This window comes from Histoplasma capsulatum, genomic scaffold, assembly GCF_000149585.1.
Source record: "Histoplasma capsulatum NAm1 scaffold_13 genomic scaffold, whole genome shotgun sequence".
NCBI lineage: Eukaryota > Fungi > Ascomycota > Eurotiomycetes > Onygenales > Ajellomycetaceae > Histoplasma > Histoplasma mississippiense.
The window spans coordinates 117,857-144,845 of NW_001813970.1; the positions used below are offsets into that span (position 1 = coordinate 117,857).

Sequence of the window (26,989 nt, forward strand, 5' to 3'; positions counted from 1 at the left end):
CTAACTCACCATACCAGTTCAATTTTTGAAGAAAACTTCTACAATCTCTTGATTATATTCTATTTTTTTAAATGACAATATTCTAACCGTTCCTTCTATCTTTTATTCTTCTACGGAGTCGATATGGGATGTTACGTGGGAGTCTCTGCCATACGGGAAAAAAAGGCGGGGTACAGTCAAAACGTGAAATTAGAACCCAGAAAGATCAAGGGCTTGCTGGACAGCGAATGAAGACAGCCGGCAGCGAGCGAGTTTTTGTTGGTTTCAAGCCTCTCGAAGGCGAGTCCTTAATGTCGATTTGTATGGCGGACTTACGAGTCTAGGTACTACTTCCCACACAACACTATCATACCACAACCGCCCTTAAGATGCACCACCCAATGGACATCGGGGTAGAAGGTCTTGGATACGAACTATTTGTTATATCAAAACGAAAGAAATACGACAGCCAGCATCTCCCAATATTAACAGTGCTCATCAATTATCTGATGAGATATGGGTTTCAACAGTAACTCATGAGCAGATTGTTGTCTCTGAACAACTCACTCAATATCTTCAGTTTCGTTCTTCATTACCCATGTGGTTCCTACACTATGCTGCCACTGGCGGTCGCAGTGTATAGGTGGTGGGTTGGTTGGCCATGTCCGCTGTGGGCCGGCCACACCACCACACCCACGGGTTATATATATCACAATGAGCGCAACCATTTAACAAATAGTTACGTTGGCTTTTTGCTATGGATAACATAGTGGCTATAGTGCTATCTTATTACACTCGCTATACAAAAGACAATGGATGCTGCCGCTCTAACCATCATGAACTGTTCCAAATCACTAATTGCTGGGGACGTTAAAGTGTCAACGATTGGAGCTTTCTGTCACTATCAAACTTGTCACCCACGAACACAAGTAATGCAAATCGGCGTGATTGCTAATTCTTCTACAAGGCCATTCGATCTGACTCGAGTCGCGTTGTGTATCTTGGGCCATCAATTTCGGATGCTCCGACTTGAATAGCATCACAACGTTCCTAAGACTCTTATCGCCGAGTAGAATTGGTGTGGGTGCTTGCCTTTCCTGGCAGTTACTATTTCAATCCGAAGAAACTTCAGTTTTATGACATATGTGTCATCATCAAGGTTGTGGGGGTGGATATGAATTGGAAGAAATCGGTCAGCGAATTATCAACCAGCTGGGTATTACGACAACCGTCTGTTTTTACTAATAATGGCCCACAGGCCAATCTCATATCGCCCCAATAGCCATCTTCGGTTCCCTCTGGTGGGGTTGGGCCTGTGAAATATCGTATAAGGGAATTATGCCACTGTCGTCTGGGCGAGGATTGCGAGAGAATTGCAGACAACATTCCTCCTGCTTACCATTTCCTCCTCCCGTGACAACTACCCCAATATTTTCTTCTGTGTTTCGTTGGGACTTTCTGCTTCTAGCAGAATATTCGCAAGAACGACTCTTTCTCATCATGTTGTTGCATTTTCGAAGGCACCATGAAGACTATTTGTCAATGATCCCAACTCTGAGATCTCGCAAAAGCTATCATCACCATTCCAGCAATAGCCTACCAAAAAAAGCTATTGAGGTTATGGTTCCCGTGATTGTAATTCTGCTCTTGATATCATTCAAGTGACAGCAGCAACAACTCTGATCACACCTTTTTAAAATATGATATTATGTGAAAGTAAATGTAATATCTCACTAATCATTCTACAGATGGCCTGAAGATCATGATATATTGTGAGCAAATCACTCACCGGGAGCAATATCAGATTGATGATGAAAATTGCCCAAGCACCGAGCAGTAAATTTTTCGGTGATTTTACTGTGAAGAAATAGTTTTTATTTTATTTCTTTTATTGTTGTTTGTCTACCCACGTCGGGTGGAAGGGAGTGCAGATGAGATATCTGTCAGCCCATATCAATCAATCTCTCAAATGTTGAACCGCAGCTAGCAAATCCGCAAAGGCATCAGAGAAACTTCACTCCGGCCGGTGAAACACCCCCTCCCCCCCAACTGAAGATCGAAGTTCCACTGGTGTAGGATTGAGGCTCATGCCGTCGTTGGAATTTCCAGAAATTGCGACGGTCAAGAAACCTCAAAAGAAACAGCCTTCTTGGCCATCAGTTTATGGTTTTTCCATTCTCCGGGTTATTTCTTTTTTATTTCTCAATTTCTATCTTTTCACCCTGCCACCAAGTGGTATAAACCGCCCCGGAAGGATTTGATTATGGTTTATATAGCGAGTGATCCCAGACCTCCAGTTATCTTGCTGGTGCAAAAGAGCTCACCCAATCCCTCCCTCATGCGGAATTGCTGCAGCATCAGATCAAGATAAGAAGCAAATGAGTTCCAAAGAAGCAATGCTATAGTTCGCATATATCGACTCCGAGCGTGACTTAGAAATAGTCAACACTAGTATCTATGGGACGGATAAATTACACCGGGATCATCTCCGTATGACCCTATTGCACGCTGGTCCAAAGGTCCTACAAATCTGGCGAAGACAGAATCCTGAACTCGTTTTACGCACTCCAAAATTGCCAACTCCATCTGGTTTTCACAGCCTCAACAGACTTAAAACGTTCTGCCCTACCTTCCTCCGATGTCATATCAAATCCAAATTCGCATCTCCAGGAACCCACTCTGGGATGTCTCCACGACTGAGTGATTGGTGAGCGCAAAAAACCCTCATTGAGCTTCATGGAAGTCAAAAATTTTTGTCCCATTGTCGGCGACTTAAAATGTTCTGGTTCACAAGTCAAAGGAGGCTGACCCCGATGCCACAATTTGCAAAATGTTGAATGCCGTTGCACCGAGGACCGATCCTTAGCTGGGAAACCCATCTTAAAATATTCCTATATATCCGTCCAAGCGGTTCTGATGCAAATCTTCATCGTGGATTATCCCGGAACATTAATCAGTCATGTCAAAATGCCCACAGAGTGCACGACCCTTCAGATGTCCTTGAAAGGAACTCCCACAGAGAGAACCATTCTCGATAGGTGAGGAGTTCAACCCGCTTCATTTACGGCGAATAAACAGGTCCATCCGTTTATCTATATTCCCCTTTTATTCGGTTTTTCATAATGGCCCCTACTGAAAATGCGAGCCTCCCCAACTTCGCTATCTCCCCGTTCGATCCGGTCTGCAATATGACCAAGACGAAGAAAACCGGCGCTGGCAAAAATTGCCGCGGCCCCAAACTGGCCCTGTCCGCTCTGGTAATGACCCATTTGCTTCTAGTGCCTCTACTACCTCGATGGATTCGATTTCGTTCCCAAACCCCATTCCACTTTTGGGGAACGGGCCAACACTTTTTCATCACAGGTGAACTAGGCCACAATACTTTGGTGTTTACATGGTTTACTTTTGTAAAGAACGCCCTACATATAACTATTTATCCGGGTTGTTGCTTTTGCTACTTCAATTCCATTCAGCTCCGCTGCCTGGTCAATAATATCCTCTATATATCCCATCATTCATATTCTCAAACAAGGTGATTTCATGAAAGCCGGAGAAGAGAGCTTTGAGGCTGCACATGTATGCAGCAATATGAAGTATAATTCCCAATGCTGAGCGCCCAGGCATGCTTTCTTTTATTCTAGCTACCGAGTCCCTAACATCACACATTCCACCAGACTTTATTCTGCAAAATATCTCTCCCCACCCTCGATGAAGCATGCTAACACCAACAAACCCTTGATGTGTTGTACTGTATATTCTACTACAGCTACATCTACCTTACATTTTCTGTTTATTATGGCTCCTGTGCCTCGTTCATAAGATAAAAAGGAGTTTAACACTCTTGATGTTCTCCCAAATATACCGATCATGAATTTGCTGCTCTCTCTTCGGATATTAGGGGCAGCAGGCACTCGGCGTCCTCTCTTCTAATGTTTATCCATTTTGACTCTCTTATTCTTAGCCCTCTTTCCTCTTTATAAATTTCTTTCTTTGTTAAGTTTCCTTCTATACCTCTCTCTGTCTTCGTCGTTTCTTCTCGTTTCTTACCTTTTTGCTTTCAACAACGACATTACATTCTCCATCAATAATGGAAGCAATCAACTATAGCTCTTGTTGTTGGAATTCGCAACATTCCAATCAGAAAACTCAACAACGTCGTCTAACAACATCCATCTACGTACTCGACCATTTCGAATCCGACTCTAAGTTAGGAGAGAAGCAATTTCTCCTGGGAAAGAGAATCAGAAAACCCTACAAGTGCTGGGGGACATGAGCAAAATATACACCAATGCCAGTGACGATGCAGGGTTCTTGAGGGAATTTGACAGAGCTAGATCAAAAGAGAATCCATGAGCATGTTGACCGGCAATCAACAGTGATGGATGATATTGAGCCAATTCTGAATCCGATGGTCTGACATGCCCTTGCAATTCAGCAGAGGCTTCTCTGTATAGAGCAAGGATGACTCCTATGATCTAAAGAATGAATGCTTCTTTAAGACATTTCTTCACCACTTGCAGTCAAAGGGAACCAGAGTAGATAAGAGCTTGTTAAGGGAAGGTATAGCTTCCGAGATCCTTGCTAAGAAGCTCTCACAAAACCAGACCTTCATCAAATCTACTGAGTCCACTCTTCACATAGTTCCCACTATGCAGAGAAGCTATTGCGCGCTCAAGATTTCCCTGCCCCACCTTTCCAGCGAGGGGGCGAGATGTAGGAAAGCGATGAGACTCGAGACTCTTATGGCACTCCCTTTACAGGAAATACACATCACTGCATTGGTGGGCCATATCGACATATATATATTTATTTCTTCGGAGGGGATTGACGGTGGCATCTACGAGTGAGTCCACGCTTGTGGCCAACGGAGCCCTTCGACATCCAGAAAGATCTGTTGCAAACTAACCCTCGGTTAAGTTTTGTTGAGGAATATTCCATAGTTACAAGATAAAAGAGAAAAGAAAAGAAAAATTCATCTGAAAAGAAACACTGATGAGTAAACAAAGAATGGAATGCTCCTAACAGGACTAATACGCAATGGCTCCTGGTAGCGAGGGATGCCGCTCAGGGACATCTGACTAGGGGTTGGGTGGCGTTATCACCCATGTTACTATGTATGGAGACTACACCCCTCGGGTGACTGAGCTGACCTACGCTAGAGTTGATGAGGGTAGTTTGGGATCAGAAATCCTTGAATGGGTTGTTTATATGAACGTTTGAGTAAGATGTAAGATCTATACGGCAATGGATCTGTTATGGGGGGACGAGAGGATGAGATTCCTTCCCTCTTTATGAATCCTTATGATCATGTATCCTTAGCTGCTTTCCCCCTTCTGAGGCCTTGTTTGTTTTTATCTTTTTTAAAGAAGGATTCCTTTGTTTTCTTTTGTTGTTTTCTTTTTTACTCTTAGAATGATCAAGGAATCAAGGAATGTAACTAGTATTCAGAGAGATAACAATAAGATCCTTCAATTCTGTAACCTGCTACGTTTGTTAGCCAAGCCCCATAATAACTTTTTAGCATAAGTTTTGAAATATCAGGCTGCAATTGGCTCAGATATCCTCTATTCTTATCCCAAATTATCTGCCTATCTAGTTATCTACCTCACTGCTCACTATCTGATTGATTGCTGATAAAATCAAGAATGCTAGATAGCTGCTAATCTATCTGTCTGTCTATCTGTCTGTCTGCCTACCTCCTTGCTCAATATTCAATCAATCTCTATAAGAATAAACATCATCATCTAGCTACCCATCTACCTGGCAATGCTAACTTATTGGATGACTATCTAGCTGCCTACCTGCTTGAATGAATGATATCTATCGATGATATCTATCAATGATATCTAGTGATGGTATATATCAATGGTAGATAGTGATGATATATATATATATATTATTTCTATTTACTTCAGTTGTATGAAGTCTATATATGATATCTAAATAAAACTTACAGCTTTATACTGATGTCTAGGACTAGTAGCCCATATGGTGAAGCCAAGCAGGTCATAGATAGTATAGATAGAAGGAAGGTAGCTAGCTAGCTAGCCATTTCTATATCAATCAATTTTTACCCCTGCTATTTTTTCTCAATCAGTCATCTTGTATTCTTGTATGGAGATCTGCCAAGATAACATGCCAGCCAAACGTATTCCCGCTTCATATTCTTAGCACACCAGTCAAGAACCAGTTAGGGACTAGTCAACACTCACATGTTTCTCTAAAGTGCTTGTCATGTTGATGATTGTGATGATTTTGTGCAATGGTATAATTAGTGTTACAAGTCAGGCAGCACAGCTCTTACGCCAAAATTATATTATTACTTGAAAATCTCTTCTCATAGTGTTTATTGGCTTGAGTCTATGATAATAAACTGATATGTGATGTCTGTGTAGAATCTGGTAATGTGTTTTTTTAATGGAAAAAGAGTCCTGATATGGATTCTTAAAATATAAACAATTGCGCCCCAGAATGCGAGATGCCATGCCAAAGGCACAACAAGCCAAAATTACCTATGAAACTCAATGCCATCAAACCTGGAATGATCTGTATATCATCATGCACCACAAACCGCGTTTTCTGAAAATTCAGCATCCAAAATCACAGAAATGATGGCTGAAAATAGGTTAACAGCGGCGCCGTTCCGTGACCAGATCGGTTTTCCAGTTTTCCCCATAGACCTCTCCCCAAATTTCCGAGATCTCTTGTGCAATCTTGTCACTAATATCTTTCCATGAAATATCACCACTCAGGTGGCTCGTGGGGACTATATCGAGTGCGTGGCCAGCCCAAACCCCTCGATGCATCTCTTTTCCCCGTATCAACGAATAATCGGAGGTTGACCAGCAAGTCTTATAGAGGATGACTTCACCATACCCTAGTATATCGATAAACGGGCCTTGAATGTGCTTCTGATCTAATGCAACTGCTGAGGGTCGAATAAATTCATGCGTTGTTAGATTTCTGAGAACCCATTCCTCACTGCATGGATAGTAACTCTGTGGCTCTGGATGTGCCACTTGAACTATGTCTACCGGGGTAGGGTGTCCGTATCGAAGACCGAGGGCGAGCCCAAATAGATCGTGCGGGAAACGCGTTGTAACTGTGGTGATGCTGGTGTATCGAGCGTCGGCCATTTGATACAAACTGACAGGTTTATCAGCCAGCTCCTCCGCCAGTTCGCCGCCCAGCTCGATCTCTAATTCTTCAAATTCCAGGCCCTCATCCAATTCTTTCAACTCGTCTGGGGAGAGCATGCCGTCAGGATACTGGGTATTTCCACTGTGTTCGATTGAATCACCCACACAGATGACCGGAATTCCTGCCCAAACACCTAGGTAGCCCGAAAAATGTTTTGCGATTAGTGGTCTCACGAGGGTCCACAGCCTCCGGCAGCTAAGACCCAAAAGAAAGACATCTTCCAAGTCCAAGAAGTCGAGAATATGGTAATGGATCTCGGTGGGGAGCTGAACGAGGATAGATCCAGATTCAGTTGTGCACGTCAGAGCACGGGAAGATGGCATATTAACAGGAAGACGGGCCGGCTCAAGTTGCCTTTTCTGGGGAATAGTTTTCCCTGGCTTGGGTAGGACTGTTCTGTGACTGTTCTCCCCATCACGAAATTGGGGAATAATGGGTCTCGCAAAAAGGGAAACGAGAGAGGATGCAGATCCATTGAACAGGTCCTCACAAGGTCTACATCCCCAACTTCGCTTTTCGCGACGACGAGGTGCAATGAGATAAAAATCCTGTCCCATTTTCAAGCCAGCCCGTCGAAGGGGGCCCCGAGTGAATTTAAGTAATCGAAATCTCTGAACTATAAGCTGCTATTCCCTGAGCTTATGTGCATCTGCATTCGCAAAGTTTTCTGGTCAACACTAATGAGGCCATTTTCTCAACTCAACTGCCAAGGCGCTAATGAATAAGCATAGGTTCATACAAACGGTGTTAGTTTATCTAGACAGCCAGACTTCTACGGCACCGTCTGAAGTGCTGAGGAGCCGGCCAAGGCAATCACTGACCCTCAGTATACGATGAAAAGGAGTGATCTTATGACTCGGCCTTTGTGTGCAGTCTAAACATCTGGGCTTAAGTGTTGATGAAAAGGTGAATAAAATATTCAGAATCAGGTTGCCATACCACATGTGGGATGGTTCAGATAATGGGAATTAATTCTTGTCTTAACTAAGGTATCTTCATCTAAAAACAGCAGAACGTTTGATTGAGAGAGTTTGAGTTCAGACTGTGAAACATCAGAACTTACTCCATGAGGGATCTCATCAACAGCAGTCTTAATCCTCCTCAGATAATCTGGCATCCCCGTATTGTAAACATTCTTGGTAAATATATATGCACTCCACTTATTCTTTCCCCACCTCGCTGGTAAGTCAAATGTTTTGATTGGGTGACGGTAGAAGGATGTGTTGCTCTCCTTAATGACCGCATAGTAGCTGTACATCCTCACTGTCCCTGTGGTTATGTGAGATAGAGAAAGCCAAAATCTCACAATTGACCGCCTCCTCACGTTCCACAAGTTTAAACAGCTCAACAACACCCCTCACAGCGAGTGTCATGCTGTGTGCATTTTGTCAATCAGCGATGTCAAGGGGGGTGGTACCCTTAACCTCACTGATCAAGAAAGAAAAGTACATGTAGAAAGTGGCTAGGAAGAAGGAGCTGTAGGTTTCCAGGCCGTAGCCATGGCACAGCTCGAACACGACCCCATCGCCAAAGCGGGAATCTCTCTCTCGGGCACCAGGTATTTTGCATAGCTCGGCTATGGTATCATGGACATGGTTTTCCACTGCAGTTCGCTCGTAGTTCTCCAGATCCTTTTCACTTTGTAGTTTTTGACTAGAATACCGGAGAACCAAATCCGTCCAGTTCAAGAATATATGTGAATAGCCGAGGTGTGTCTCTTCCAGTTGGTTGCAGGTAAGTGGAAACCGCATCATAAGTTTCTTGTAGTTGAACCGGATAAGTTGATCAAAAGCAAGGACTCGTTGGGCAGTATTTGCCAGTGGGTGATAGAATAGTCCCCTTCGTGGAGCGGGATGGCGTTCCAACTGAAAAGGCCGGGAGGTATGAATCATGGCAACTCATGATGAGCTCCTTGAGTGGTGCTGGCTGGCGGCGCACTCTTCCCTCATTGCGTATCAGTCCTTCTAGGAGCATTCCTTCGTACCAACTTCATTTCTTCCCCTTTTTCTTCCTCTCTTTTGTATCTTCACAATACCAAGTCACGAATCCCTGCAGCCACAAGCATCTCATCAACCTTTCCAAATCGGGAAAACCAGCCCTAATTCCGAGGCTGAGAAAATCCGGATAAAAAAGCGGCTTGCTCTTGCGCGCTTGGCGAGGACACAGTTATTGGCGTGGGAATCGGTGTGGTGCAGCAGACCGCAGGCTGGGCGGACGGTGATCCGGCTTGCCCAATGAGATCCCAAACTTTGGACCTTCTGTTGCCTGGAGCGCCTTTTGTGGCAACTCGAGACCTGTCCAGGTCCAGTGCTCATGAAAAGTTAAACCCGGTGTATCTTGTGCAAAGCAGCTGAGTTTATGGTCTAGGTCTTCCGGTGGCTTCGTGGGGCTCTTTTGAACTTATCGATTGCATTATTTGGGAAGGCATCCTTGGACTGGTTTGACCCAGCATGCGCCGGGGACTCTGTGGGATATGTGGATATCTGCGGCTAGAAAGACATGAGTTGGAAGGTGTGTTGGCCCCAGCCCAAGCAAAAACCTTCAGGAAGTTGAACCCAGCTGAAGAAACGGTTGGCAAGCCATGAGATACAGAAGCCCAGTATAGATAGATGCACATGGATGTAGATATGCGAATTTCCCTTTCACATGAATTTTGGTTGCTACGAGCCTTTTGACCTTTTGAAAATTAAAACGGTTCGCATGGAGGTTGGTTAGCCCACAGGTAACAGGATATCTAATCTATCCTCTTTCTGGGGAATGTGATGGAATGAGTTCCAGGGATGGAAAAGTGCAGCGAGAGTATGATAAGAGTTCTGCTCTTTGCACAGTAGATATCAACATCCTTATGCCCATCAAACTCAAATGACGAACAACGTTGAATGCGGTAGCTGAACAGAACCACAGCGAAACCTGCCTCACAGAATGCCCATCGGATCGGTTTTCTTTTGAGTTTCCTGATACCAATTACAATAGAGAAACTGGTGAAGAAGGTGTGAGGTCCTCCGGCGCCCACCCGCAGAGTTGATTTGATAACTTTCTCGAAATAACTTCCTTGTGCTGAAGGACTCTTCACGTGCAATTTATAACTGTGAGTCTCGCCGATTATCTCAATCGAAGGCCTTAGCTCTATTAAGTTACTATTACTATTTCTGATGTCGAAAGTCGTCGACATGCATGGATGTCAGAAGAATATCTTCAAAGCTTCACAGGAACAACAGAACGATGCCACGCTCAGATGGTACGTGCATCCACTGCCGTGCCTGAAATAGCTTTGCTGCTAGCTGGCTGCAGTTAGTCGGAGGCTGCTATCATGTCCATGTCCATCAGTCTGACAAGAGCAAAGTCACCTTGCGCCGTTCAAAGCCGCAACTCGCTCGCTTCTTATCCTGGCCTGCATGGGCCAAGGAACCAAGCCACCATCAGCTCTCCAATCATTTAGAATCGCCCTGTTCCTCAGAACTCTGATGCCACCGGGTTCGATATATAGTTTTTCCAGGAGGATGGAGCTGGCAATGGCCCTATCTCAGCAGGGCAACTATTCTTGTATGACTGTGCTCAGAGTAAGTAAGTATAGGTCCCTGGTGCTTTGAGAGCATCCTCGCCGTTCTGCCAAGGACATTAGTTAGTTACTAACTAACTGTTTAGTAGCTAGTAACTCCCCAAAAGCTGACTTGGGCCGTACTTGGCTCTGTAGCTTAACTGTGCGGGAGTTATCACAGGTCTAAAATAAGAAACATCAAATTTCTCGGGTTGTTTCTCGTAGCCGCCGCGACGGATCGTGCTCCGCAACTGACTGCTGGACCAGACCAGGTGAAAATGGGCTGTTTGGCTGGCCATGTTCATGGTCGCAAACTTCTGAACAAGAACGGCGTGGCTGACCCTTGTCCACCACATTGGATTGCCGTATCTTGGGGGCTGAGAATGGACCAGGCCCCTTGCTAGAGTCCCCAATCCCTGGCTGCCAACATGGAGCGACAGGTTAATTTCCCTATGTCTAAATTTGCAAATACGATCATCATAAGGACCGAATAGAGGGAGAAAAGCACGATGGTTCAGGCGCGATGCAGAGCTCCGGGCTTGCTTGCTTGGACACCTCGATATAAATCTCCGCGAACACCCCCATCGAATAAGAATATCCAAACCACAGAATTCAAAAGAGCTCGTTCATTACCTGCATCCCACAAGCTCTTTGCCGATCCTTATATCATTAAATTTCTTTATTTCATTGTTCGCGTCTCGAAAAGATTTTCTCTCTATCTTTGATATGCCCATTTGATTTGATCAGTGCATCGCGGGCATCCCAGGAGTCCTCTCTCTATCCCTCTAGAACTTTCTATATTATTTCATTGCTCGACAACAATTTTCACCATGCATTTCCTATCGGTATGTGTTTGCCCTCCGGGCGCTCTCATTCCTTTTGTCAAAAGTTGTATGACTGACAGCTTCCTAGCTTCTCGTCCTCCAACTTCTGGCGACGAGTCTAACTGCAGCCAAACCAATCAAGACCCGGCGTGAATCGCCAAGTTGTACAGAAGACCCGAACGGGTACTTAACTCCAATCCCCACGCCCGGCCTTCCCCCAGATCAAACGACGCCAGCCGGACCCGCATGTTATAAAGGCACTCAATTCCCACCAGCGGAGGAATGGCTTACATTCAATCAACTATGGGCACTTAACAGCCCGATCATGTCCAAGTTCAATAGCGAGTCTGAGATGGGCTATATCAAGAAATATATTGGAGAAGCTGCAGCAGCGGCAGGAATTGACAAGTATGCTTGAATCTCCCGTATCCTTCTTTATCTTTATTGGAACTGCCAAAACGACACGGCGGCTAACTAATTATCCCAAACATCACAGAGGGATATTCCTCACTATCATGATGCAAGAATCCAACGGGAATGTTCGCACCGTCGCAGGCGACGGTGTGACGCCAGGCCTCATGCAAGCCCTGGGAAGCCCCAGCTGTTTAGGGACCTCCTTTGGTGAATGCCCTAAATCAAAAATCAAAGGCATGATATATGCTGGCGCTTTAGGCACTGGCCAGACCGAGGGCCTCTCTGTCTGCTTCACGAAGAATCGCCGCCAATATGGTGCTATGCTGCGCTGCTACAACAGCGGCAGTATAATTGATCCGCTCAACTGGGACGTTGTGAAATACGGAACCCCCAGCTACGTCAGCGACATTGCCAACCGGCTGAGAGGGTTGGAGCCCCGCAGGGACTGTGGATTTGGTGGTGGTATCCCATCGCCCGGCCATTGAGTGTGCCGTGGGAGAGCTGTGTTTTGATATCCATTCTCGCGTTTATCGGTGGAGTTCTTTTTTTTTTTTTTTTTTTCCCAAGGACTGGTCATAATCTGGAGCGTTTATGTTTTGCAATTCCCTCGTATATTTTTTGCATTTTTAATCCTTTATTGTCTTGCATTTTGTCTATATATATCCTCTCGTCTGTCGTTGCATATGTCATCCAGGAGATAGACTCTTGTAGATTCCATTGTACATGTACAAAGCATTTTTTTTTTTTTTCTTCTCATGCCAATTAGCCTTTTCCAGGAAAATCGGGTCTCAGGAACCAGGGGTTTTCGCGATTCAATAGTTAATCGGTTACTTCTTTTCCCTCACACAGGGGCGAGTGATATCCCCCCAGAAGTAGAAATATGATAAGGAGAGCGCCAAGAATCTTTCAACTTTTCTGTTTCTTGAGTTTGAAATTTGAGGCCTTGGTAGTGGTAATACATATCATAACTTGCACTGCATCACCGACGTGTCCCTTGGCGATTTCTTTCTCAGAAAAGGGTTAGAATTAAAATAAACTCTTAGGAGAATTACAAAAATATATGTAAGGTAACTCTGAGGGCTACTTAGCAAATGTCTAGAATACACACACACATATATATATACAGAATATACAACAGATAAACAGCGAGAAAAAGGAAAACTAGACCAGGGAAGGCGTGTACCGCGGCAAATCGCTAAAAGCACTCCGCACTTTCACCTACTCCCCATTATAAATAGCCGTGGCATTTCCAAGGAAGCCAGTGAACGCCTGCTCCGCAACATGCGGCACAATCGACTTGGGTAGGTCCTCGCCTTTCTCATTGCGTTCGTCCACGGTCTTCTCCTTGGTCTTTTCAACCCACTCCAGCGCGGCCTTGAACTCACGCGCCGCCTTCCTCCTCTGTCCCCTGTCGTGGGCGTCGAGCATGCTGATCAGGTGCTCGCACGCATGAGCCCACTGGCTCGCAACGGTCGCCCAAGGCGCTACCTCCGCCGCAAAGGCTTTCATGGCCATGCGCGGCAGGGTTCTTGGGAGCTGAGTGAGGAGCTCCAAGCGCTTGCGGAGCTGTCTGGAGCGGTCGTGGCCCTTTCCGCGCGCGGACCGGCCGGCCCAGAAAGCCTCGATGTCCTTGTCAAGTGCGGGAGAGTGGACCTCCGGTTTGCGGTAGGGCCAGTTCTGGTTGAGGTCGGAGAAGGCGACGAGCGCCTCGCGGACCTGTTTGTTGTTGCCCGCGAGCTCTGCCAGGATTGCCGCCATTGACTCATCGGCGTCGTAGGCGGGTGCGTTCCACATGTAGTCGGCGTAGTTGGAAAGGGCGGGCAGGGAGGCATAAGGCTCAATCATCGGGTTCGAGGTGAAGCCAAGGATGTACTTGTACAGATCGGTGGCGCGGCCGGTGAGGGGGTTAAGGAAGAGTCGGTCACGCTTGCCATCGTTCACTGGGAAATTGTCCCAGATGAACATGTTCTCGGTTACATAGGTCGTGAGGGCGCGCTGGACGCTCTCGACGGTGATCTTGTCACTGAAGACCCCTTCGCCGGTCCACTGGACGCGGATTTTCTTGTCCAGGGTGGTACCAAACCTCTCTTTATAAGGATCGGGCTCGCTGCCAGCGTAGTTGGTTGGGACCGTCTCGAGGTCCAGGAGACCTAGGGGCTCGATGTACTCCTTCTGGACGCGATTTAGATAGTATGTTTGGGCTTCCGCCAACCAGTGCCAGTTGCCCTTGTCCTCCCACTTCTCCTTGTCCGCGTCGCAGTGGAATTTCAGGGGAATATCATCAAAAGCAATGTAAAAGCTGTGGACACCCAACTCGCGAATCTGGTTGAATTTGGTGACCGTAGTATTGAAATCTTCGTCGGATGAGTAGCAGATGGAAGCACCGGGTGAAAGAGCATAGGTGAAATCTACGTGATTGGTAGTGGCGGTGGTTATTAGCTCCTTGAGCTTCTCAAGGGCCTCACCAGTGTAAAGATCGCGCCACTCGAAACGGAGCTTCAGGTCATCCTTGGGCGTGTAGATGTAGGTATTCACCTTGTGCCTGCCATAGAATTCATAGTGGTCGAGACGTGCTTGGTGCGACCAGGGAATGCCATAGAAGCCCTCGATGGAGCCGCGAATGGACATGAGCGGCCAGTCGCGCACCTTGACACCCGGAACACGGCTTCCATCGATAAGCTGGCGAAGGGTCTGAGCCGCGTAGAACGTACCGCGCTTATCCACGCCGTTGAGAACAATGCTCGGGCGGCCCTTATGATGGCCTGCTGCAAGAACATAGCCATCATCATCGAGGCCATGAGCGCTTTTGCCAGCTAGTGCCTTGGCGACGGCGGAGGCATCGGAGTTTTCCTTATCAGTGCCAATGAAGATTTGAGTTCCGCGTTGTGTCGGGTAGCCATGACGGGAGTCTGAGATTCTGGGAGTGCCACCGGCGGAGATCACAATCCGCTTGACGACGTCGGAGTGCCTCAGTTGCCTATCTATACTCACCACTCCGCAGATGCGCCAGGAAGATGGAACCTTTTTTTTTTACTGACCTCGGCTGAGATGGCCGAGCAGCCTTTGACCAAATCCACCCAAGATGGGTTGAGTACCACGGTTGCTCCCAAACGCGCCGTCCACGGTATATGTTTCTCCACACGAGAAGGGAAGTTACCAAGATATTCGGCAAAATTCCATTAACGCTGCCATGAGCCCATTGGCAACAAAGGAAAGCAGACACATAGGCCGGAAAGAAGACCGGCTTTACGCAGAAATCCAGTGGGGTTGAGATTCTATAGCTTTCGATTCCAAGCCGATGTAGTTAGAGAGTACTGTCAATCTGGTTCTGACTGCAAAAACCTCATGAATGGAATGAAAATGAATGGGGAGCGGATTTTCGCTATCCGCTTTTCAACAACATCAGCTTTCCGTTTGCACTTGGTTCCAGACAGTCAAAATTTCTGGTGGTTGTGAAATGGCTGAATGTGACTGAGCATTCAAAGCCATCAATAGAAGAAAACCTCCCGGGTTCCTATCCGAGACATTGGGTCGTCAAAGCCTGAAAGCACCGGAACACCCAAACAAGTCAAATGGATCCGTGGGGACGACTGCAAGCGTCACTACCTACAAGAGATCTTTGTCCCAAGGCATGCTACAGTATCATACAGGGTCCATCCCGCAGCGCTCAAGAATCCGATGTGGTAGATTGAAGGACCGGCATTGTGGAGACTTCGATCAAAGCGCTCATTCTAGCCGCCACATATGGGTATCCTCCGGCTCAGAGTGTCCAAGCTCTAACTGCCGCAATGCGATCCCAGATACCCTTTTCCGAGACACAAATTTACCCCTTTTCCCGATTGCCATCCGAGTGCTCTATCGGATGTCGTGGACACAGTGGCCTTGAGCGGGGGATTCCCCTTGAATTCCTCGACAACCGTGGACTCTGTGCCCGGGGGAGACGTGGGCGTCGCCGCCTGTCTGGTGAAAACATCTCCAAAGGGGCTATCAAGGATATGTATAAAAAGAAGGAATCAGAGTCTACTTTATACTTCCGGAGTAGGTGCGCTTCTGTCCCGTCTGTTTCCTGCTCAATGGGTGCAAGCATCAAGGGAAGCAGTATCTAACGAGCCATCATCAAGACCTCTTATGTTTCAAGATGATACCAACACGCCCAGCGCGTTTTGGAACGAGCAACGCCAGAGACAGACGAAGATGGGGTGTGCGCGGGTCTACCGTTATCTCCCAAAATTTCATGCTGAATAATAATTAAAATAGTATCAGCGACATTTTGATTAGCGGAGGCGCAGCGGGGTATGTACTGTACCTCCACAGCCGATCTCACACCAGGGCCCGATTAACATCCATGTACAGTACGTAAGTATTGTTGAAGCCATTCTGTTATCACAAGAATAAAAGAAAATACAATATCACATCCCTCATTCAGGTGCGGTTTTCTCGTGGAAGCCAATACCCTAACCATGCCCACCCATTCTCGCCCCCCGACACTGCTCAGCTTGCCGCCAGAGCTTCGCAGGCTCGTATTTCTCTACTATTTCCGATCCATCACGATATGCCGGAGGCTGCACAGAAACCGAGATAAATCGGGCCGGGAACCGCATCTAGGAATCCTGCTAGTCTGTCGCCAAATCTACCACGAGGCCGCGAAACTCTTGCTCCCAAATGCGCGTGTCTTCTGCAACTCAAATGCGGATGTAATTGACACTCTGATGAGCATGAGTCCCGCACCAAGTAAGGCAGCTTCGGTACATGCTAATTCATCATTGCCCTGTGGGACTCAACTTATATCCGGACACTGGAAAGTCACAGCCCAACGCTTTGGGTGAAAGTTCTCAGATGAAGGGCCGTGATTTGAATGAGGTCAACGCTAGCAATGCATCCGATGCCGTGGGCGATGAGAGTGAGGCCGGGGACCAGGACGACGATGACGAGAAGGTCCGGTACTTCCATCTTGGTGCCATTCTAGGCTTATTCCCGGGCCGGCAGCTTGACCTCCTTGAAGTCTTCTGTGGGGTGGGCGGAGGGCCCTACACGGGCTTTCAAACCACAGACTGCTTCGGGTCCGTACTTGAAGCTGATGGCTACCGGCGGCTCTGGATGTGTGCAACGGCTGGCGACGGAAACGCGTGGCTTGACATACCTTCCACCTGGCGGTGGAAGGAGATTATCACGGCCAAGTTCAAGCCGTATAACGGGTGGAGAGTCCGCATCAGGCTGCCGAGCTATGAATGGAGCGGGTTTGCATCATCTGATAGTGATGATAACAGTCTCTGGGCCCGAGCTCGGGATGCGGGATTCACGATAGTTAAAAATGAGGACGATTCAGACGACGATGACGCAGAGGATGAGGGCGGGTACAGGAGCGCAGATGTAGCGGACATTGTTGTGGAGAGGGGCGATGCGGATTTTGCTGTCAAGGCGGACGATGGGCGAGTGATGAGATGCATCGCGCGAGAAGATAATACGGAGGAGAGCAACATGTTCTACATGAGTGTTTGGAACGCTGCGAAGTAGCTTTTCAAGGAACATAGCTGGGAGAGTATTCAGGCCATGGAAGGGTTTGACGATGGTTCTCTTGACTCCTGGAATGAAGGGGATGCTGTCTATGCGATGAGGTTTTGACTAACAGTGCGCTGTATAACTACACATCACGCTCTGCTTTCTCATACGGATCATAGAATGAAGAGGAAGGCAATTGCCAATTATTCCTCTTCAACAGCAGTTATCATGCCCCGCCCGCAGAGTGTGATCTCTTCCATCAGGGTGCATCAACAGGCTCACTACTCCGTAAGCGGCTAGAATAGTTATACAAAGAGATCGAAACTATCAGCGAACCCGTCCGTGTGACCAATGAACACCGATCATATTGCAGCTTATTTATAGGCGTGGACTGTATATTTTGAAACCGAAATCTCGCCGTCTCGCATCGGTATCCTTTGGCGGTTTAGTCGCTAACTCGGTTGGAATCCAACCAGCGCCACGATGCAGCAGCTCATTAACTAGTTAGTTAGTTGAGTTAACTAGCAGACTATCAAATTCAACGAACTTAGCTGAGACAGTCAGTGAGTTTTCTTTGTCTCTTCTCACTCACTTTCTCTCTGCGCAGCAAGTACTAGTACCCACTGCACAACTCGGCCCAACCCTTGATCATATCAAGGGTTGGCTGTCCGGGCGCTGTTGGCTATACAGACAAAACTACTCACTCGCGGGATACTCTATCAAACTGACCGCATAAATTCCTGCCTGCGAACCAGCTCGCAAATGTCCGAGGGTGTAACATGATCCCATACCTGCGGCCGTCAGAGAGAAAAGAAGCTGGTCGTATTTCTTTGTCATGGCAAACCGTACCCCCAGACATACCATATCCGTTTATTCATGCGCCAACATGCACCCGCCGTCTGGACGGGCTGTGGCCGAGGCCAAAATAACGAGATTTCGTTCGATATTCCAATGCGTATCCGGTCTTCAAATACCCGGCATTGGAGGCAACTGAGCTGAGAACTATGCCTGGCTATCTGGACTTTTGCAGCACCCATACGGCCTTAAAACACATACCATCTGAACTGTTCAAATACGTTTGTATGCTCTGCGTCGCTGAGAATGCTTCCCCACCCCCCTCCAGGGTATATACATCAAATATTGCCAATCAAGGGAATATCCTTGTGAAGGGTAATCAGAGTTTTTGCCAACTCCAACTCCAACCCGTCCATCAAACATTCCTTGGTTAGGTTGTACCAACCAGGCCAAAAGAAAGGACAAACTGGAATCTTCCCCCGTTTGGCACGAGCAGCTGTGCAGATCACCACGTCTCATGCAAGATGTTCTTTATATTGTCATTCTGGATGTATAGATTTCCACGCATCATGTACGACGACTATCATTCTGTTTACTTCTGCGCCTGTTTGTTGGAATGACAGGGCCGGGACCTCATTTTCTCCCACATCCACATCTACGGCCGTCTTGGGGAAAACTCTTCATCAAAGGGGAAGAGCATATTATAAATGCCACAGCGCCCCATGTCTATAATATGCTGCTGTTCAAGGCTCAGAAACCCGCTACTTCAATTCCATTGAAGCACCGCTGTCCACCTGTGGGATATTATTACCCAGGTAAAGTAATATTATTACTTTTCATCCCCTTGCCTTGCCACAACGTTAAACAACGAACGCAGAGACAAAGGAAAACCCTCCCGTAGCGAGCCCCGCAATCACCATGCGCTCGTTATCCGTTGCCCTCCTTTCCTTGTCAATTCGCCTAGCCCTCGCTGCAGATGGCTGCGCGAATGGACGCGGTGGTTGCCCTGCCCACTCACCTAGTCCTCCTCCGTTACACCCTACCCCAATAAGGGCTATATCCCCACGGGCAATAGCCGAAGAAACGTACCCGTCAGCAGGTCTGGGGCCCCCATTAGCCGCGTCGGAACCTCCAGCGGCCGCCACCCCCCCTGCGTATCCCGCAAACCCTCCACCACCTGTCAACAGCCCGAAATCGCCTCCTCCCCCTGCACCTCCGGCAGCGTCTTTCCCAACAGCCCCGCAACCGCCGCCAGAGTATGAGGTCCCGTCACACCAGCAAACTCCACCGCGTGGCGAAACCCCGTCGGGGTACGAAATGCCATCGCAGCCAGAAGCTCCCCCACAGCGCCAATCCCCTCCAGAGTACGATTTCCCATTACAGCACCAGACGCCACCGCAGCATGAATCCCAAGATCACGAAATCGAAATTCCATCACACCACGAAGCCCCGTCCTCTCAGTATGAGATGCCAGCACAGCATCACACTCCGCCGCAGCACGAAGGCCCAGCGTCATCGGAATATGAGATGCCGTCACAGCACCAAACGCCACCGCAACCCGAACCCGAACCAGGCTACGCATCCGGGCCCTCGTATCGCCGCAGGGCTATCCGGACATTTAGACGCGTGCGTCGGGCGCGGGCTGCGGGGTATCACTAATGTAAGTAGCAACCAAAATAATAGCAATAATGGAGCTTCTCCATTGCCTTCGAGGCTTCGTCTCTACCAATTTTTCTCCGTAGTTTTTCTCCCTTTTTTATAGCGGACTGTTACGAGGAACTGGCTAACATACATACCCGCGATGATCTAGAGCCGGCGTATTAACCTGTCCTGTCTGTATGTTCGAGCACGTTCAGTTAGTGAAAATGTCCTCTTTGCAAGATTCGCTTTCGTATTTGCAGGCATGGGTAGAGGCGGGTAGATTGGATTGGATTGGATTGGATTGGATTATGTATGAGTTTGGAGTTTCTAGGCTTTGGGCAAAACTCAGGGTGAAAAAAGGGTTCGAAATTAAATCGTATTTTTATTTATTCCCCCTTTGGAAAGGTCGTGTTTGTTTAATGGGGGGTATGAAGCGGATAGACTACTTACTCAACTTAAAAATTTCGGCATTTATTTATTTATTCTTCAAGTGCTCTAGGCTGGGGATTGTTCTCTTAAAGCAGCCCTTCTGTTCGATACATCAACCCTAATTATGCATTACCATGTTTAATTCAGGGGCAGCTGGGGCAAATTCAATTCAATAAGAACGGGGCGGATAAGGGAGGCGGAAATAAAGCAATAATCTACTTGCTGAGCAGAAAATAATCCCAACGCAAGAAGATTTCATGCTCATTTCCAGTTACCATTACTACTTACTTAACTCTCAAGCCTCATATCTATCTGTTTTCCTGATGTCTAAAATTTAATTTTTTTTATTAAAAAAAAAAAAAAAAGAAAGAAAGAAAGAAAGAAAGAAAGGATTCAATAGCCGCCACCTGATTCAAATATAATACATCCAGGAATGCATTGCATCCTCTCCAAACACACACCCACTGGCATCCCGGCCGCAAGCACTCGCAACGCTCATAGTCGACTCTCCGCAACCGCGACTCCCTCGCCCGCCGCCCGCCGAATAAATCCCGCCACCTTCGCTGGCTGACTGATCATCGGCAAATGCCCTGCGTCCTCCAAGACCTCGATCCGTTCGCGCGCAATCCCCGCCCCAAACGCCATGCGCGTCTGCACCTTGAAGGGAACCGCGCCGTCAAGCTTGCACATGAGATATGAGCAAGGGTAGTGGCGGTAGGCGGGGTAAGTGAGTGGGGAGAAGAAAACGCTGTTTTTTTTTTTTTTTTATATTGGTTAGGGTTAGGAAATGTTTTTTTTTTTTTTTTTTTTTTTTTTTTTTTTTACTTTTGCTTTTTGAAAGGGGGCTTACGGGCGTGGTTGGAGTTTTAGCTTGCCGGACCAGTATTTCTGGGCGGAGGCCGGGAGGTCGTTGTAGAAGCGGCGGGGCCCGTCGAGGATGCGGATGAGTTCGTCCTGGATTTCGCGGTTGGTTAGTGGTGGCTTTCATGGGTGGGAGATATGAGGAGACTGTGTGTGAGTGTGAAAGGGAGACATGTGCATGAATGGATGAATGGGTAAAGCAATGAAAGAAATGAAATACAAAAAACAACATAGGATAGCATCCATTACCTTCAATTCAAAGCCATCCCATTCTGTGCGCTCAGGTGTCCACAGGCCCTTCCCCACCGGCATAACCATTCCAACAATGAATGCAAGATACACAATCCTGCCACGGCGTGAGATGTACTTCGCAGGCACTACAGCATCACTATCACCATCACCCCTGTGTGCATGTTTTGTGTCTAGATCCTTTTTCACAGCACTGGAGTCAGATGTAACCCAGCCATCACCACCATCTCCACCATGGGCATAACCCTTCATCTCAGCATGGAACGTTTTCAGCGCCTCGCACCCGGCAATTGCAGCATACGAGTGCATAACCACGACAGCATCCTTGCCACACTCCAGGACAGCCTCGACGCTGCTTCTGATGGCATCCACATCGCAGGAGAAGTCGAACGCGGCGGGTGCCATGCCTGGCGATTTGAGAAGGACTGGGCAGACGGAGTAGCCGGCCTTCTCGAGAAGCGGCATCACGAACGTCCAGACGGAGGGGGATTGCCAGCCGCCGTGGACTAAGAGGATTGTTGGCTTGGTCGACATTGCTGACTGGGTTGAGAGGACTGTGGTGGGTGGTGTTTGGTGTGTTGCTGATGAGACTATTCGAGATGAGCTCCAGAGGATGGCTATGACTGCTGGTGCATGAAAATGGGGAGGAATTGGAGGAATCGAGGTTCTTCTATAGCTGATACTGCAGCTGCCTATACCTGGAGCATGAACATCCGCGGCTTATTCGATCAACTTTTACCGCGGAGTGGTTTATTTATATCAAGATATCCGACCTGAAATCCTTTCCCCGGGTTGATATTCGTGTGATATGCGAGACATGCAGCAACGACGAATAACACAGACCAAAGACGTGAATTCGAACAGAGAAACCTTGAGACCTTGAGGATCCCTTTGTCTATCTCTCTTTGTCTACCTCTCTCTTCTGCATTGCAGAGGCCCAACGACACCCTAGAGGGAAAAAAAAAAAAAAAAACAAAAACAAAACCAAAAACCAAAAACAGAGCATACTCGTTCTTTTCAGAAGGAAATCTAATCTGGCTTCAACTTCAACTCAGAAAAGCTTGCTGGGGGGGATGTTTTTTCGTCCCCAATACAAGCATCCAACAAGGGCTTGTGGGCCGGACAACAGGTGCGAATTCCGCTCCTTGCAACACTGGCCATGCATGTTGCGAATGCCTGGAATTAAACAAAAGGTGGTATTATTGGGAAGGGATCATAAAGCGGTGGGTTTGTCTGAGCTCTCTTTCATCCATTGACCCCAGCCCACGCACGGGTAAGTCATTGTTGAGGATATATTTGGTTAAGCACTGACATGGTTTTGTAGACAACCTTAACTTCAACTACTAGCTCTAACATCCGTGGAAGCTTATGTAGTTACTGTGTAAGTTTGTGATTAGCAAAGGACGTTAAAAGTCGACTGCCTCAACGTTCGCGGCTCACGGCCGAGTTGCGGATGGCTCAACAGGACGCCTAAAATACACATTCCATCTATCATTGAGACCGTTGCAGTTTCTGGGGTATTGCCATCACGTTGACCGCGGGGTACTGCGGAGATATCTAGACCCAGTTGAGCAACACTTACGGTTCTTGGTGCAGGTTGGTGCTAGCCGCCGATGCAATTTTACAGCAGCCAACATAGTTCCCAGCTGAATGTGCGAGGCTTCAATTTTTACGGGCATTGCTATCGCGGAATCCGTTGTACGTTGGGCAAAGAAATGATGTTGGTATCATGGACAACATAATCATTGCTCTAAGAACCAGTCAAATGCTCAGGAGATGTAAGATCTAGCAATTCGGAACAGCAGGGGAACCCTTGGTGCACCTTACCAAGCGTTGGATTTGAGGACGTCGATACATGGATCGGCCCGCTACGAACGCGGGTGGTGGGGGAGGGGGACCCTAGACGAATACCAGGTATTTCTTACTCAGACACAATCCGTGAAGAGAGGTTCGGAACTTGAAGCTATGGAAAAGGAAAAGCTGGTCCTCAACAAAACAAAAATAAGCAAAGGTAGTGGAAATCGTCGAACATTTGAAGCCCATCGCTGATAAGAAGTACTTGTACAGTACTTAGGGCTCGAAGCATTGGACAAGGCATTGGGAGGAAATGAATTGATATATGCCTTTTCTCCTATTACGATGATATCCCCAGCCGGCTATCTCGCAGTTTCATACTTCCGAAATCGTGCAATGACCGAAGATATTGATGCTATAATCGATCCAGAGTATGCTTCTGATGAGGAACTGCTCCGTATGATGCACACCGTCATGGTTGAGGTGGGGAGAGATTTGAACTTTGGAGAGCATTGGATAAATGATTCAGTTGCTCTATTACTCACTCAGCCTGCTCGCAAATCCCTTTTTAGCGATGCTGAGAAACAAAATATTGTTCTCTGGTCTGGTGAGCATTTACGGGTACTGGCAGCGCCATTGGAGTGGGGCTTGGAGACAAATCTCCGGCATCTCTTCGCCAGGCCCCGACATCACAAAATTTCACTGATACTGAAGATGTTATGGTTATTCTGAACACCCTGATAAATCAAAACAATGGACCGCTAGAAAGGGATGCCATTCAAAGGTTGAACAGAAATGGTTTGGATATTGTCATCGCTGACCGCGTTTTGGATCAGGTCGCAGAGGTGTATGGAAAGCGATATGGGAACAGCCCTTTTGCTAAAACCAAGAACTAATATGTGGAACACGAGTGGCTGCTTTGATTGTGGAATATTAATCCTCGGGCATGCTTTGTGACGGTTGATTCTAATGTTTTTTTACATATGATATATGCTAGACTCGAAACGTTGTGATGTTGGAATGAAGACCTACTTGACGTTTTTTTTTCTGATCCAATTTCCCACAGCTCAGATACCCCATGTGAATTCGAATGCTCTGTATCGACAACAGATAGGGCTGGCAGAACGAACAACCGTGAAGGCGACGGATTATATCCTCTAAAACTTTTCCTCGGTAGCAACTATGTTTCTCTTTGCGAAAATCTCGCTCTCTGCTTCCTCGTGGAGAACAAGTCTTCCTTCCGAATCAAGCATCCTCGCAGGCATAACGTCTCGTAGATAGTCCTTATCAATAGGGAGTACATGCCTTGTCCATTCTGGTCCAGCCACTGAAGTGTAGGGTGCGTATGGATTGTTTACACCATCCCAATCCCCAGGAGGAAGGTTCTTTTTATCCCTTCGCATCCCAATGCTGAGCTTGAAATTGAAAGCTTCAGGCATGGACTCGACAATGCAGGCAAGAATCGCATAGCGGATAGGGTCGGGATCTTGTGGATCAGGGACACAGTCCAGTTCCCAAGCAGGCCCGCTTTGATACCAGAAATATTCAACTTCATACCCAATCGCCACGATCATGCTCTCTCCAGCCATTGTCGCCCCGTACATGCGGTAAAGAGAGCGCAGCGGAGTATCGTGCGAGCGCCAGAGGGGTATTGCCTGTAAATTCTTCAAGTTCCCTTCACATCGTCGTGTCCAGCAAAGGGATGGGATTATCAACCAGGCGCAGGGGAGGAAGAGGCTCGGGAATTGGATATGGCTATGAAGCCAAAGAGGCAGGTAGAAAAAGACGCAGCAGAGCAAGGTTCGGCCGCTTGTTGTGATGGCGAAGGCGTTTAATGCTGTCTCGAAGCTTCAACGGGCTCTCCTTCGCTCGCCACACATACCACTTCCGTTTCCACCAACTTATCTTGGGGCGGGGACGTTTCGGACGAGACGTCATGGCGTCACAGTTACTGGATCTTCCCCAATCGGCCTGTTGGGATGTTTGCAGGTAAACAGTGGATAGGTTGATCGCAAGAGAGAGTTTGGAAATGTGTTGGGGCTGGCAGTGCGGGTCACATGAACACGCCCAAAACATCGGAAATAGCCCTAATCAACTCCATATTTTAGTTATATAGATCTACGGCGGAGGAAGCTCTGAGCTCCAGCCAAACGGATCATTCCACGCACAGCCCTGACCAACTTCATCGACATCTCTCTCTCCTCCATGCTGCCGTCCCGAACCCCTTCTCACTCCAACAAACCCCCCTCCCCACTAGCCAACCACCTCTTCCTCCTTCACTAGCCCCTAATAAGACACAAACAACAAATTAAACCGCCAACATGCCCCTCCACTTCGGCCTTCAGCGGCCAAAACTGGCCCACTCCCGTCACAACTTCCAAACCCTTCGCAATAATCCCCTTGCTGAGCTCTCCGGCGCCCTGGGCGACCTGGGCACCTTCCTCCCCCTCCTCACCGCCCTCACCATAAACCACAGCGTCTCCTTGCCCGCAACCCTGATTTTCTCCGGCCTCTACAACATCCTCACTGGCTTGGTCTTCGGAATCCCCTTGCCCGTGCAGCCCATGAAAGCCATTGCCGCCGTGGCCATCGCCAAACATTTCTCCCCCGGCGAGATCGCGGCTGCGGGCATCTTCGTCGGCGCCTGCATCCTCCTCTTCAGCGTCACGGGCCTGCTGAAGTGGTTTGCGCGCGTGGTGCCGACGCCCGTCGTCAAGGGGATCCAGGTGGGCGCGGGACTGTCGTTGGTCATCTCTGCGGGTGCGAGTTTGAAGACCCAGCTGAGCTGGACGGGGCCGAGCTGGGGGGACAATTATATCTGGATGCTCGTGGCGTTTGTGGGGCTGGCGTTGACGGGGATCTATCGGCGAGTGCCGTATGCGCTTGTGGTGTTTGTGGTCGGGCTTGTCTTTGGGTTCGTGCTGTTAGGGGCCTCTTCGTCACATGGGAGACTGCCGTCCTTTGGCATTTGGAAGCCTGGTGTTTTTACGCCCGTCGGCAATGAGTGGAGAGTTGGTATTGTTGATGCTGGCATTGGCCAGATCCCATTGACGACGCTCAACTCTATCGTTGCTGTTGTGTATCTGGCTGGTGATCTGTTGCCAGAGGTGCAGACGCCGTCGACGACAGCAATCGGGTTCAGCGTTGCTGGCATGAATCTGCTAGGCTGCTGGTTTGGTGCGATGCCAGTGTGCCATGGCTCTGGCGGGCTAGCAGCTCAGTATCGATTTGGCGCTCGGAGCGGGGCGAGTATCATTCTCCTCGGCACCTTCAAGTTAATTGTAGGCCTCTTTTTTGGAAACACCCTGGTTGGCCTACTACAGCGGTTTCCCAGATCTTTCCTGGGCGTGATGGTCATTGCCGCTGGGCTTGAGCTAGCGAGTGTGGGCGAGAGCTTGAATACGGCCCGCGCATGGGATTTGACCAAACACCCGGGTTCCGGGAATGCGTCTGGGTTAGGGCGGTCCGGGAGCGGTCTGAGCGACGCCGAGAAGAAGCAGAGATGGACGGTCATGATGGTCACGGTGGGTATGCTGGTCGCGTTTAAGAACGATGGGATTGGTTTCCTTGCTGGAATGGTTTGTCACTGGACATACAGTCTTCCGGCATTGATTGAAAAAGTCAAGAGGAAGTATGGAGAGGGCAGAATTAGACTACCGGGCACTGGCAGGAGTGCTGCCTGATATGATATGGCATGGCGCATGGCATGGCAAGTCAGGACTCGGGGCAGCGAAGTGGAGCCCCCTTGAATCATGAACTAACGATA

General features: G+C 48.0%; 9 protein-coding genes across 9 annotated transcripts; 4 read left to right on the forward strand and 5 right to left on the reverse strand.

Moving 5' to 3' along the window:
• Positions 1–6,605: 6,605 nt before the first annotated feature.
• On the reverse strand, positions 6,606–7,502 carry HCAG_08852 (predicted protein; the record flags this gene model as incomplete). Its single annotated transcript, XM_001536138.1, has 2 exons — positions 6,606–6,895; positions 6,962–7,502. The coding sequence occupies 2 exons, from the start codon at positions 7,500–7,502 to the stop codon at positions 6,606–6,608; spliced, it is 831 nt and encodes a 276-aa protein (XP_001536188.1).
• A 376-nt stretch (positions 7,503–7,878) lies between these two features.
• Positions 7,879–9,071, reverse strand: HCAG_08853 (predicted protein; the record flags this gene model as incomplete). The annotated part of the gene is made up of 5 exons (XM_001536139.1): positions 7,879–7,893; positions 8,012–8,053; positions 8,243–8,448; positions 8,486–8,553; positions 8,629–9,071. 5 exons carry the CDS (start codon positions 9,069–9,071, stop codon positions 7,879–7,881), a joined length of 774 nt encoding a protein of 257 aa, XP_001536189.1.
• Positions 9,072–11,547: 2,476 nt separating this feature from the next.
• On the forward strand, positions 11,548–12,440 carry HCAG_08854 (predicted protein; the record flags this gene model as incomplete). Its single annotated transcript, XM_001536140.1, has 3 exons — positions 11,548–11,562; positions 11,630–11,949; positions 12,038–12,440. The coding sequence occupies 3 exons, from the start codon at positions 11,548–11,550 to the stop codon at positions 12,438–12,440; spliced, it is 738 nt and encodes a 245-aa protein (XP_001536190.1).
• A 733-nt stretch (positions 12,441–13,173) lies between these two features.
• Positions 13,174–15,147, reverse strand: HCAG_08855 (predicted protein; the record flags this gene model as incomplete). Its single annotated transcript, XM_001536141.1, has 2 exons — positions 13,174–14,932; positions 15,113–15,147. 2 exons carry the CDS (start codon positions 15,145–15,147, stop codon positions 13,174–13,176), a joined length of 1,794 nt encoding a protein of 597 aa, XP_001536191.1.
• Positions 15,148–15,743: 596 nt separating this feature from the next.
• On the forward strand, positions 15,744–17,469 carry HCAG_08856 (predicted protein; the record flags this gene model as incomplete). The annotated part of the gene is made up of 4 exons (XM_001536142.1): positions 15,744–15,997; positions 16,213–16,248; positions 16,451–16,700; positions 16,765–17,469. The coding sequence occupies 4 exons, from the start codon at positions 15,744–15,746 to the stop codon at positions 17,467–17,469; spliced, it is 1,245 nt and encodes a 414-aa protein (XP_001536192.1).
• Positions 17,470–20,814: 3,345 nt separating this feature from the next.
• On the reverse strand, positions 20,815–21,963 carry HCAG_08857 (predicted protein; the record flags this gene model as incomplete). Its single annotated transcript, XM_001536143.1, has 3 exons — positions 20,815–21,067; positions 21,170–21,273; positions 21,430–21,963. 3 exons carry the CDS (start codon positions 21,961–21,963, stop codon positions 20,815–20,817), a joined length of 891 nt encoding a protein of 296 aa, XP_001536193.1.
• A 1,656-nt stretch (positions 21,964–23,619) lies between these two features.
• HCAG_08858 (predicted protein) lies at positions 23,620–24,119 on the forward strand (the record flags this gene model as incomplete). The annotated part of the gene is made up of 2 exons (XM_001536144.1): positions 23,620–23,830; positions 23,989–24,119. The coding sequence occupies 2 exons, from the start codon at positions 23,620–23,622 to the stop codon at positions 24,117–24,119; spliced, it is 342 nt and encodes a 113-aa protein (XP_001536194.1).
• Positions 24,120–24,380: 261 nt separating this feature from the next.
• Positions 24,381–24,812, reverse strand: HCAG_08859 (predicted protein; the record flags this gene model as incomplete). The annotated part of the gene is made up of 1 exon (XM_001536145.1): positions 24,381–24,812. The coding sequence occupies one exon, from the start codon at positions 24,810–24,812 to the stop codon at positions 24,381–24,383; it is 432 nt and encodes a 143-aa protein (XP_001536195.1).
• A 732-nt stretch (positions 24,813–25,544) lies between these two features.
• On the forward strand, positions 25,545–26,906 carry HCAG_08860 (conserved hypothetical protein; the record flags this gene model as incomplete). Its single annotated transcript, XM_001536146.1, has 1 exon — positions 25,545–26,906. One exon carries the CDS (start codon positions 25,545–25,547, stop codon positions 26,904–26,906), a length of 1,362 nt encoding a protein of 453 aa, XP_001536196.1.
• Between the last annotated feature and the right edge of the window lie 83 nt (positions 26,907–26,989).